The sequence below is a fragment of the Abramis brama genome (assembly GCF_963993115.1).
Source record: "Abramis brama genome assembly, chromosome: 8".
Taxonomy (NCBI): domain Eukaryota; kingdom Metazoa; phylum Chordata; class Actinopteri; order Cypriniformes; family Leuciscidae; genus Abramis; species Abramis brama.
In genome coordinates this window covers 10,408,175-10,420,674 of record NC_139970.1, presented here as the reverse complement: position 1 = coordinate 10,420,674, position 12,500 = coordinate 10,408,175, and the positions used below count along the sequence as shown (strand labels likewise).

At 35.8% G+C, this 12,500-nt stretch overlaps 1 protein-coding gene across 1 annotated transcript in view; it reads left to right on the top strand.

Moving 5' to 3' along the window:
• Positions 1–12,500, top strand: part of agps (alkylglycerone phosphate synthase) — a 42,529-nt gene that overhangs the window by 18,503 nt on the left and 11,526 nt on the right. Inside the window, exons 11-15 of the mRNA XM_084123385.1 lie at positions 2,916–3,043; positions 5,404–5,455; positions 10,694–10,770; positions 11,782–11,894; positions 12,464–12,500. The exon at positions 12,464–12,500 is cut by the window's right edge and continues 33 nt beyond it. Coding sequence (XP_083979511.1) covers positions 2,916–3,043; positions 5,404–5,455; positions 10,694–10,770; positions 11,782–11,894; positions 12,464–12,500 — 407 coding nt within the window. The remainder of the gene's footprint in view (positions 1–2,915; positions 3,044–5,403; positions 5,456–10,693; positions 10,771–11,781; positions 11,895–12,463) is intronic.

The following is a 12,500-nucleotide window of genomic DNA, read 5'->3' as shown; positions in this document are numbered from 1 at the left end:
ACCAACCATAATTCATTTTTTTATGTGTCATTTAGAGGCAGATAAATCTAAAATAGATGATACCATGGATAATTTAGCAAAATAACTCTGAGTTTACCTCAAATAAAACTTGAGACTGAAGCCATATTTAGTCCCTGTTAGCCAGTAGAGGGCACTGAAACATGTTTAACTAACAGTGTATGACATACAGTGGTGATGTTTCTCATGTTTTCATGTGGTAATGTTTCTCACACATATTTACAGACTCTCTTCAGACAGGGCAACGGGTCAGAAGTATGTGCTTGATATTTTTCACATCACAATTCTGTTTAAAAGTATCCCCTCATCCAAAGGAAATTATATAATTATTAATTTGTCTCTCTAAAAATTCATTAAAGGCATTCATGAAGCCCTGAAGTGATGAAAATTGGCCATAACCATTGTATTTAGCTAAATGTTCTGAAGCTCTTTACACCACATATGAATTATTTGTGGGAGGATGATTGTTTCCCAGGTTTAATCTGCATTAATTAAACATTCATGATTCCATTAGGAGGGACATCTGGCTTCTTTAATGGCTTTGTAATGTCAGGGACGTTTAGATCCTAAAGAAGGACACATTTCACTTTTTCCCCTTTGACACACTAAACTTCAGATGACAGAATTGTTGTTTTTACGGCGATCATGATTCTAGTGTCAGAGGTGTGTGTTTGATGGTAGACTGGGTTTTTGTTACATTTAAAGGAATATTTTGGGTTAAATACATCTTTGGGTTAAATTCAATCTATTGAGCAGTTGTTCTGTACTGGGGTAGTGGAACAGAAGTTGTACAGTATTTAACCTGGAACAATCCTTGTTATAATGATCACTGTAAAAATAACCTGTTAAATTTATTGTAAAAAACAAACAAACAGTTGTTGCCAGAAATTCAGAATCCAGTAAAAAAGAAACAATACAAGAAAGACAATATTTCAGATATTACAGGATAGTGTATTTAAAATATATTTCATTAAGTGATATAAGACACATTACACTAAAATAATGCAATAAATATTAACTAAACAACATAAATTGTAACAAAACACCCTTATGTACATTACTGAAAACAAAAATATGAACAACAAACAATTGAAATATAATCAAATGTGATGCGTCACTCAGTTACTTCTGGGAATGTCCTTTTACTGTTTTTGCACTGGAAATTATATGGTAATTCATAGTTTCCTAAAAAACATAAATGAGACAGTATTTTACAGTAAAATTACATGTAATGTACTGTTAAACCATTTACTTTTACTGTTTTTCAGCATAATTTATATGGTAATTCTTAGTTTCCTAAAGATTTTCCTACTGTATTTTATAGTAATTGATGCTAAACTGTTTACTTTTACTGTTTTTTAACCATAAATGATAAAGTATTTCATAGTTTTTTTGCTTCCAAATCCATACATTTGACATTATTATACAGTAAAATATATTGTGATGTTAAACCATTTACTTTTTTACTGTTTTCACTATAAATTATACAGTATTTCATAGCTTTTACTTCCAAAAGCCAAAAATTTGGCAGAATCTTACAGTAAAATTACACATAATGTGATGTTAAACCATTTACTTTTACTGTTTTTACACTGTAAATTATATAGCAATTCATAGTTTCCTAAAAAACATAAATTAGACAGTATTTAATGGTAAAATTACATGTAATGTGCTGTTAAACCATTTACCTTCACTGTTTTTCAGCATCATATGTATTGGTATTTTGGTATTTTTCTTGCAAAAACCAAACATTTGGCAGTATCTTACAGTAAAATTGCACATAATGTGATGTTAAACCATTTACTTTTACTGTTTTTACACTGTAAATTATATGGTAATTCATAGTTTTTACTTCCAAAAAACTCAAATTTGGCAGGATTTTACAGTTAAATTACATAATGTGATGTTAAACCATTTACTTTTACAGTTTTTCATGCAAAATTGTACAGTAATTCATAGTTTTTACTTCCAAAAGCCATGCATTTTACATTATTATGCAGTAAAATGTAATGCGATGTTAAACTTTTACTGTTTATAACTATAAATTGTATGATAATTCATAGTTTTTACTTCCAGAAACCATAGATTTTGCCATATTTAAAAGTAAAATTACACTTAAGCAAATCAACAGGTGTTTATTTTAGCATTTTACAGTCCTGTTCAAACTTTTTACATTTTAGTGAAGAAAATATGAGTGAAGGGTGAGGATGAGTGGCGTTTTGATGCTGAGGTATGTTCTGCTCATAAAGCTTCATCCAGCATACGGTCTCAATGATGGGTCGTATAAACTCTCCACAGGACTGTTACGCACTCATACATGTTCTTTTGCTCTGGGCTTTCGGTAATGAGTCTAGAAGCAGCAGATGCAGGGTTTCCCCCGCGGGGTCAGAGGTCATGCTGGTTCGGGACAGAAAGCCTGCTGCGCAGGGCCCCGGTGACTCTGCTCTCCCCCCAGTGTGTCGTTTGATACTGACCTGCTATATGTCACAGAACACACGGTCTGTAAATCTCTTTGCTTCCTTTTGTAGTGGAAGAAACTTGAGCGTTCAGGTGAAAATGAACATTCAGATCTCCTGCAGAGAGTCAGGGGCTCCTCTCGTGTGTGTGTGTGTGTGTTTGTGTGTGCAACCCTCAGACTGACTGTTATATCCTGTTGTTGGTGTTAAGGACTATTCAGATCATGCACATTACAAACTGCACACATTTCTAGCCCTTGTGTGTAATACTGAATCAGATCAAACCTCATTTGATAACGGTCACTGGTGTGATACTGGTGTGATACTGGTGTGATACTGGTGTGATACTGGTGTGATACTGGTGTGATACTGGTGTGATACTGGTGTGACTCCCATCTGTCCATACACATGCCAATGGTGGATATGTGTCTCGCTCTTTAGGAACTCTGGGAGTGGTGACTGAAGTTACAATGAAGATCCGACCCGTTCCCGAGTATCAGAAGTACGGCTCCGTGGTGTTCCCAAACTTCCAGCAGGGTGTGGCGTGCCTGAGAGAGGTGGCCAGACAGGTCAGTACAGGCCTACATGTGACTAACCCAGCTGTGGGCAGGCTGACTTCATTTTCTAGTGATATACTGTTAAGTTTTTTAGGTTTTAATATATATATATATATACTGCCATTCAAAAGTTTGGGATCGGATATATTTTTTTGTTTTTAAGAGAAGTCTCTTATGCTCACCAAGGCTGCATTTATTTGATTAAAAAGACACAAAAACAGTAATATTGTGAAATATTATTACAATTTAAAATAACTTTTCTATGTGAATATATATTAAAATGTAATTTATTCCTGTGATTTAAAGCTGAATTGTCAGCATCATTACTCCAGTCTTCAGTGTCACATGATCCTTCAGAAATCATTCTAATATGATGATTTGATGCTCAAGAAACATTTATCATCATTATCAATGTTGAAAACATTTACATTTACGCATTTGGCAGACGCTTGTATCCCAAGTGACTTACATTGCATTTTAAGGAACACATTTTTACACATTCTTATAATTTCTTGCTTTCCCTGGGAATCAAACCCATGACCATGGCGTTGCAAGCGCTAACGCTCTACTGTTTGAGCTACAGGAAAATTCTTTTCAAAATTTTTTCTGGTTCTGATTCTTTTTGCCAAAAGAGTAACCCCGACGTGATGTATGATGTGAGATGTAGGAGTAGCGTAAGCTTTGACGTCTCTCGCGTTTCTAACAAATAGGACTTGGCAACAAACTCAAGCTCCTCTTCTATTACATATCGAAATCCTCCGACATCTCTCTTTAAAATTTCTCATTTTAGATTTCTAATTTGTGACCTCTGCGCTTTCGTGTTCGTCAGTGCGTCAGGTCAAGGTTTACTCATTCACCGTAAATCGATGCGTAGGCCGTCTGCCGGAAGCTAGTTATTTTAGTTTTAAAACTCTTAAATATGGATATTTTTCTTACACAAACGCATGGCTTCGCTTCAGAAGGCCTTTATTATCCCCATGGGGTCGTGTGGAGCACTTTAATAATGGATGGATGCACTTTTTTTGGCTTCAAAATCATATCCTCCATTCACTGCCATTATAAAGCTCAGAAGAGCCAGGACATTTTTAATATAACTCATATTTTATTTGTCTGAAAGAAGAAAGTCGTATACACCTAGGATGGCTTGAGGGCGAGTAAATCATGGGGTTATTTTCATTTTTGGGTGAACTATCCCTTTTACACAAACCACAAAAGATGAAGAGAAAATCACTCACTGCTCTTGACTGAATAACTTTAGTAGCTTTAATAAGGATCTATACAAGGAAGACTGTTATAAGATTGTTACATTTGATTACTTTATTGAATTTCTGTATTTCTTACCTGAATACTACACCTGACAAACTTAAAGGGGTCATCGGATGCCCATTTTCCACAAGTTGGTGTGATTCTTTAGGGTCTTCATGTAAAGTTTCTAAAATACTTTGGTTAAAATTCCTCAATGGTTGTGTAAAACACCCTTGAAGTGATGCCTTGGCGGACAGTATACAAATGGCCGATGGAGGAAATATGCTAATACGGGAAATATGCTAATATGGGACAGTCCGTCAGCGGTCGTGGGCGGAGCATAAGCAATATGACATCATATTGCTCAGAAAATCCAAATGTCTTGTTGATTGAGAGTGTTTAGGCTTTCTGATGATTAAAAAAGGAGTGAATGGATTTTTTCATTGTATGGTGGTTGTGTCCACACACTGCAAAGACACATTTATATGCAAACATCATGTAAAAGTGAATTTTGCATCCGATGACCCATTAAAGCACTGTTTATTTCATCTTTGTTTTGTTGTATTCATTTGTTCTTATTTTTGTTTCTTATTTCCAAACTGTTAGATTTTAGTTGACTGAATCTATTGTAGATTTGCATTAAGTGTAAAATTAGCTGTCAAGTGAAGACCGATGCCAGGAGAGCAGCTTTATTTTGAAGAGTGCATGTTGAATCGGGCCGTGTGTGTGTGTGTGTGTGTGAAGCTAATGGCCTCAGATCTGGGCTTCTCATTAGTGTGTGTGTGTTGCTGCTGATGTAGCCCTTATTGATGATCTCAGTGTTGCCGTCTCTTATTAGTCCATAAACAAACTGGGATCCAAACTTAAAATGAAATTATTGATTATGCTGTTCAGGCCCTACACTGCTCCTCCATCCGTTTCTCTTCGCCCAAGGCTGCCTTTAAAAAAATCGGGTTATATTTTAATTGGAATATCATTTTGCTGTACTGTAGGTGTTTCCTAACAACTGTCTGAGCAATATTAATGTTGTAGATTTGTTTAAAAGTGTAGGAGAGGGTCATTATACGCCTCCGTCTATTAATCTGTTTCTGTCTGAGCATGTTTCCTTTTCTTTATTCTTGTTCTAGAGATGTGCTCCAGCATCCATTCGGCTAATGGACAACGAGCAGTTTCAGTTCGGTGAGTTGCGTCTGTCCTTCTGATCTAACCTATATTACTTTCTTTCTTCTGTGGTACAAAAAAGATATTTTGAAGAATCTTCACACAGCTCTTTTACAATGACAGCTCATAGTGACGACGACTGCATTCAGAGAGAAACAAAAAAAGTCACATCAAAAGCACCATTATTCTTTAATAAAAAAAAGAGATATTTAATTTGCTAATTAATAATGGAAAAGTTTCTATAGCCATCTAGATTTTACTAGAAGATAATTTCCTAACAAAAAAATGGTTGGGAAAGTCATTGGTCAAAAAGTGTTGGGATGCTAAACAAATCCAAATAGCAGATGCTTTTTAAAGTCCCCTGTAGTCAACCATTTTATCCCTTAAAACTCATCTTTGATCATCAAAATGACATATTTAAACATTTTTCCTTGAAAAAAATTATTCATGTCTTAAAATATCTTGAATGTAACTCGACACCCTAGCCTCATTAAGTATATGTGGTTCTATGAATATGCAAATGAGCCCCGCCTCCACTCACTCACTCAGCTCAGAGATCCACTCGTTGACGATCACACGTTGATCTGATTGGTTACAAGGTAGTTTGTGACGTCAGAAACACCAGCGATTTCAAAGCGTGTTTTTGAGACTGTCTTTGGTTCACTGCAGTTTTAAAGGAGAACTCCGGTCAATTTTAACATTTGAGCTCATTTTTTTGTACATTTGGAGTGCTGTCAGTACAGAGAACAACACCTACACCGTGTTATCCTCTTTTTAAAATTTGCACCCTGTTGACTTCAATGGGGCAAGTTTTAAACCTGCTTTTAGCCTCTTAACATCCTTGATGTGTCATTACAAGTCCATAGTAGTCGATTGTCGAGTTCATGCGCGTGATCATAGGTACTAAAATGAATTTTAAACCTAAAATTATGAATTTACACATGGTTTGTCTTAAAGCATATTAAAAACACCACATAGACACATAAACAACATTAAAAGCTTGATTTTCACCACAGGGGGATTTTAAAAGGTGTAATTGCAAAAATAATACGTATGGTCCTGCAGCCCTTCTGTCATTATCCAGACAACAGGTTATGATTTTCTCAATGGTTATTAAATATAGTAGTTATATAACTTGTTATTCTCAAAGTGAAAATTACTGCTGGACCAACACCATATTTAATATGAAGTTGCTGATTAATTTTTCTACTGAGCTACAAAATCCTGGAACTGACAGTGACGGATGCAAGCATGAAGATATTAATGTGTTAATTAAATATTTAAATGCGTCATAAATCATTCTAAAATGATGATTTGCTGCTCAAGAAACATTTCTGATTATTATCTAATAATTTCTGATTATTAGTATAAAAGAACAGCATTTATTTGAAACAGATTCTTCTTAACATTACAAATGTCACTTTTGATCAAGTTAATGTCTTGCTTAATAAATTTCTTTCTTTCTTTCAAAAAAATCGTACTTATCCCAAATTTTTACACGATAGTGTTTATTATTATTTATTTATTTATTATTATTATTATTATTATTATTATTATTATTATTATTATTATTATTAATATAATACTGTTTTTTTACATAATTTAATATATTATACAAGTTCATTTGAGCCTTTCAGTTGGTCAAAAAGACTGATTTATCTCATCATTGTGTAAGAAGCTTCATTTTATTTAGATTTTTTTTAAAATTGATTTTAAACATTTATAACATTAATGTTATTGGTAATGTATTGTAACTACTCTGCCACATGTCTGATTTCCAAATCAATACATCATTTTTTATTATTTGCACAAAACCTAATTAATATTCATGAGCTGAACCTTCACAGTGAGTTGTGTGACATCACAAACACACTGAATTACTGTAAGTGGCATCAATATTTAATCAGACAATTTAGTATTTCTGTGGAGCTGTAAAGTCATTGACCGGTGCGTGATATCCAGATGTGCTGTATATTGATAACATGCATTATCTGAGTGTTATGAGTTGGTTATGTAACTAAAACATGATAACTGAGAGCAAGAGGCAGAGCCTGTGTTTCCACAATCAATCCATGTCTGGCTTTAGAGACGGTGATCTGTTTTCATATTCCGCTCCACAGAGATGAATTGCAAGATTTAGCATTTGAGAGCTTTGTTTTTGTTTTTATTACTTGTTGTTGTTCTGTGTATTCATTACATCAGTGGTTTAATTTGCTGTGGTGCAATTCATCTCTGGAGAACCCCCGCTCGCGCCGCCGCGTAGAAAGTGAAATTGATCATTATTTTACCAGCTGAGCAGCGAGCGAATGCACAAACACGCCGTTCAGGAACAATGAAAAATGGCCCTGGCAGCAATTAAGCTCTCGGTGCCGCCGGGGTTGATGACGTTACACGCGGAGATGTGGGAGAATCTGTGAGGGGTTGCCAGATCAATGTGGAAAAGTTCCCCGTCTCCAGGGATCTCGTTAGCTCCTGTACGGATCCGTGTTTTCATCCACGGTGCACTTCTGAGAGAGATGAATCGACTCTTTAATGAAGACTCTGCTCTCTGTAATCATAATGGCTTTTGCAGCATGCACACTCTTTGAGCCCAGAAGTGGTATATTTTTTATATCTGTGTTATAATCGCAAGCAGAAGAAAAGACGCATGTAATCTCTGAGTGGTTCAGCGTAGTGAAGGTGTGGATCCTCTTAAAACTATTGGTCGTTGGAACTCTGGAAGCGTTAATGAACCTCATGGCATCAAACAGGAAAATCAAGTCACGGGATAAGTACGTTTATAGCATGGTACTACTGTAGAAAAATACAGTAAAACAGGAAAGTTGTGGAGTATTATTGTAGTTATTGTAAAAGTGTTTTCTATGTGAAAATGTAATCTATTCCTGTGATCAAAGCTGGATTTTCAGCATCATTACTCCAGTCTTCAGTGTCACATGATCCTTCAGAAATCACTCTAATATGATGATTTGATGATCAAGAAACATGATATTTCTGTGAAAACTGAGACATATTTTATTTTTCATGATTCTTATGAATAGGAAGTTCAAAAGAACATAATTTATTTGAAATAGAATCTTTTGTAACATTATAAATGTATTTACTGTCACTTAATCAATTTAATGCTGAATACAAGTTTTAATTTCTTAATGAAAATATTACTGACCCCAAACTTTTGAACAGTAGTGTATATCAATGGGAATTTAAGAACAAATCTTTATCTATTGCAAAACTATCTGGTAATATCTGTTTTTTGTGTAGTTCAGTCACTTAAATACTTTTAGAAATGAAAGGTACTTTAAGTCATTGGATTATGTTGTTGTTGTTTTTATTAGGGGCCAGACCCCAAAGGGCCCCTATTGTATTCGTTAGTTTTCTTCTTCTTCTTCTTCTTCTTCTTCTTCTTCCCGAATGGGAGTCTATGGCAGCCCTATATATAAATAAATAATGAAAATTTGCACACTTGTAGTGATGGGAATGACTAGAAATCTGACCCAATTTGGGGTCTCTTGTACCAACTCTATAGCGCCACCACCAGTTGACTTTTGAACACTTTGATCTAGAAAAATGAAACACGGTTCACCTGATTCGTCTCTCCATGCTGATCACGTTCAACATCTTAATATAAGACTCCGCCCAGTACAGTAGTGGCCATTTTGAAAAGTACAGTATTATTATTATTTTTTTGCTACTATTCCATCAATTTTCTTTTCTTTATCGGAACCATGATTTGAGAGTCCATGCCAAATTTGGGAACACGGCCACTTCCAGGTCATGAGATCTGAAAAATGGCTATTTTTGCTAATAATTTTTGAATAGTTTGTCAGAATCATGATCCTGGTGTTTATGGATTCCTTGAGTCATGCCGAATACGTGGATGCCGATTTTGTCCGGATCAGATGAACCATCGGGTGCCATTTTGAATTTTGACATTAATTGCAATATCTTTTAAATGATTTGACATATTGGCATAACATTTGGTAGGTATCATCATCAGCATGTCCGAAATTGTTTTCTAATTGTCATTATGATCCTTGGTTTATGCTGATTCCTACGATATCTCATTTGTCACTTTCCATCAATTTGCCTGTCCGCCATATCGAAGTAAATGAAAAAACATTTTTTTTTGCTATTCCTACAAATTTTGTCCAATTTTGTTTAAAATCTCATCAGATGGTCTTTGGACCATCCAGGTTCCACCCTCCAGGGTCTTGGCCCCGTATCGTTGCTTGCAGCTATATTTATTATTATTATTATTATTATTATTATTGTTGTTATTATTATTATTATTATTATTATTATTATTATTATTATTATTATACTAACTTGATAGTTCACACTAAAGGCCACACATGCATAAACACATTGTAACACTTGAGTTCAAAAACAATAAAATAAAACAAAACATTCCAGACTAATTTTACATAATGACTAAATAAAATTATTTGTTTATTATATCATAAAGATAAAAAGTTAATTCAGTTAAATTCCGATTGGATAAGGCAGATTTGAAGCTTTTGCAAATATATAAACAACTGTGACCTGTAGAACAGTTTAATGTTTATTATTGTAACATTGTACATCCACAAACAACTAATAATCGTCGTCTTGACTTATTTGGGATGCGTCTCGCTCTGAGTTTTCACAGTTCTTAGTCATTTTCGTGCATAAATACTGATAACTATTCAAAAATATGTACCACAGACATCAACAAATCTCTACCAGATGACACAGTACTACCATTTGACAGTATTATCATATTGCCAGCTCTAAGAGACAGGAAGTGATGGAGAGAGACAGGAAGTGAACACAACACAACACTGGTTAGTGTGCTATCCTTTAGGCCATGGCAGCGACATGACTTGTTTTCAGATTCATGTCAGCTGATTTTCAGTTGATCTGAGATCTTGTGTTGGTTCTGAGGTGAATCTGACTGTGTGTGTGTGAGATTCCCTGGTGTTTCTTATCAGAGGAACTGCTATCAGGATGATTTATGTGCAGCGTTCCCTCTCGGCCTTTCCCTCTCTCTGTGTCTCCAGTCATTACTGCGCTATTGTTCACACCGCTAATAAATCTGACACAAAGGCCTTTGGGAAATCCGAGGGGCGAAACTGAGGGATGCTTGGTGACGTTAGAACAGCACGAGAGTCATTCGTTTCGAGCGGAAAGCTTATGACTGCACACAGCTCCTGAAAAAAGAGCGCTAAATGATTGCGTGATAAATGCTGAGGTTTACTGACGTTTTCAATGTTTTGACAGGTCATGCGCTCAAGCCGCAGGTGTCCTCCATGTTCACGTCATTCGTGGACGGCTTGAAAAAATTCTACATAACAAAGGTGAGAAAGAAGCCTGAATGATTTTTAACGATAACTTCTGAATCTTTAAAGATAGCCCTGCTGTGAGCGACGAGGTTAATGCATGGTGTTTGCTTCTGTTGAAGCCGTCAGCCAGCATTATTTCAACTTCGTTTTAAAATAATCGTGTTTAACATTAGAGTTTGTGGTGAAAAACTACATTACCCATGATGCTCTACTGAAAATCCTCCAATCAGTCAAAACAAGCAAAACGTGGCAAAAGATCTCATTAACTCCGCCCACTCCCATGAAGCACTGCGAATGATATAATCGCGTATCTCAAAATACTTAAATATTTGATTATATGCATATGCAACAAACTTATACTATACTAATAGTATAAAAACCAGCAGTTTTTAATGAGTAGTTTTATGTTTCTCCATTGTTTTTAATTCGATTATGTCATTTGCAATGCTTCATGGGATTGTAGTTGTTTTCCTCACTAAAGCCACAGTCTTGTACCTATGTATTTTTGTTTGATTTTTAATAATTTTTTGCTTCAAATCAACGTTTTTAATGTTATGGTTCTCCTCGGAGCTGGCTCGGTTCATGGTTTGTAAAATCCCTATGGGAAAAATGTATGGAAAAATACTTCCGGAACCAGCGCCACTGAAAAAGTGGGCGGGCACTAATGCACTCTATTACGCCGCTCTCTGGAATACTTCATTCTGATTGGTCAGCCACAGTATTCTACATTTAAAGCAATATATGATGCTAGACTAATTTCATTCCACTGATTTGATTGGCTTGTGAAAAGTAGCCGCTGATATTATTGGCTAATATTTCTTTTTCTTTTTATTCACGCCTACACAGACTTGAAATAAAATCAGAAATGAAAACTCATTTTAGATGAAGCAGAGAATGTCAAAGTCTCATACATTATGATAAAGGATTATAAAAAATAAAAAAAATGTTTCTTCAAAATAACATTCACTGGTGGATTATGGGTCTCTTTTGATTTCATGTTGTCTAACCGTGCAACACTGTTCTCAGTTTAAAGGATTCGACCCGCACCACCTGTGTGTCGCCACGCTGTTATTTGAGGGGGATCGTGGGAAGGTTTTGCAGCACGAGAAACAGGTTTACGACATCGCAGCCAAATTCGGGTAAGAAACCCTTGGTTTTTGAGTGTGTTCTTCCAATCTATGCCGTTTCTATGGAGCCAGAGTTACTATTTCACCAGTATAGTTCAGCATGGGTCATTAGGGTCGTGACCCCTGACCTTAACTGACCTTCCTGATTGTATACGGAAGCACTGGCGTTTGTCTCTGTCTTTTCATGCTCCCTCATTCATCACGGCTCTTTCAGTGGCAGTGATGGGTGTGTGAGGAAAAGAGAGCACAGATTGAATGATTTCAGCATTAAAGGTTGGTTTGATTTTGAGAATATTTGATTAGAGGCCGATTGTGATGGATAGAAGGGATGAATGGATAGATCCCACAGCTGACCTTATTGATCCACTGCCTCTGTGTGCGTGTGTGTATCCATATGGGAAATGTTCACCAGACCACAAACGCCTTGATGGTTATTCTCTTGCAACATTGACAGTGCTGATAATATATGATTTTCCTCTTCACGTCCCAATGACCTGTACTCTGTTTTGTTACTGTGTGTGTGTGTGTGTGTGTGTGTGTGTGTGTGTGTGTGTGTGTGTGTGTGTGTGTGTGTGTTTTAGGGGCCTGGCAGCAGGAGAGGACAACGGTCAGAGGGGT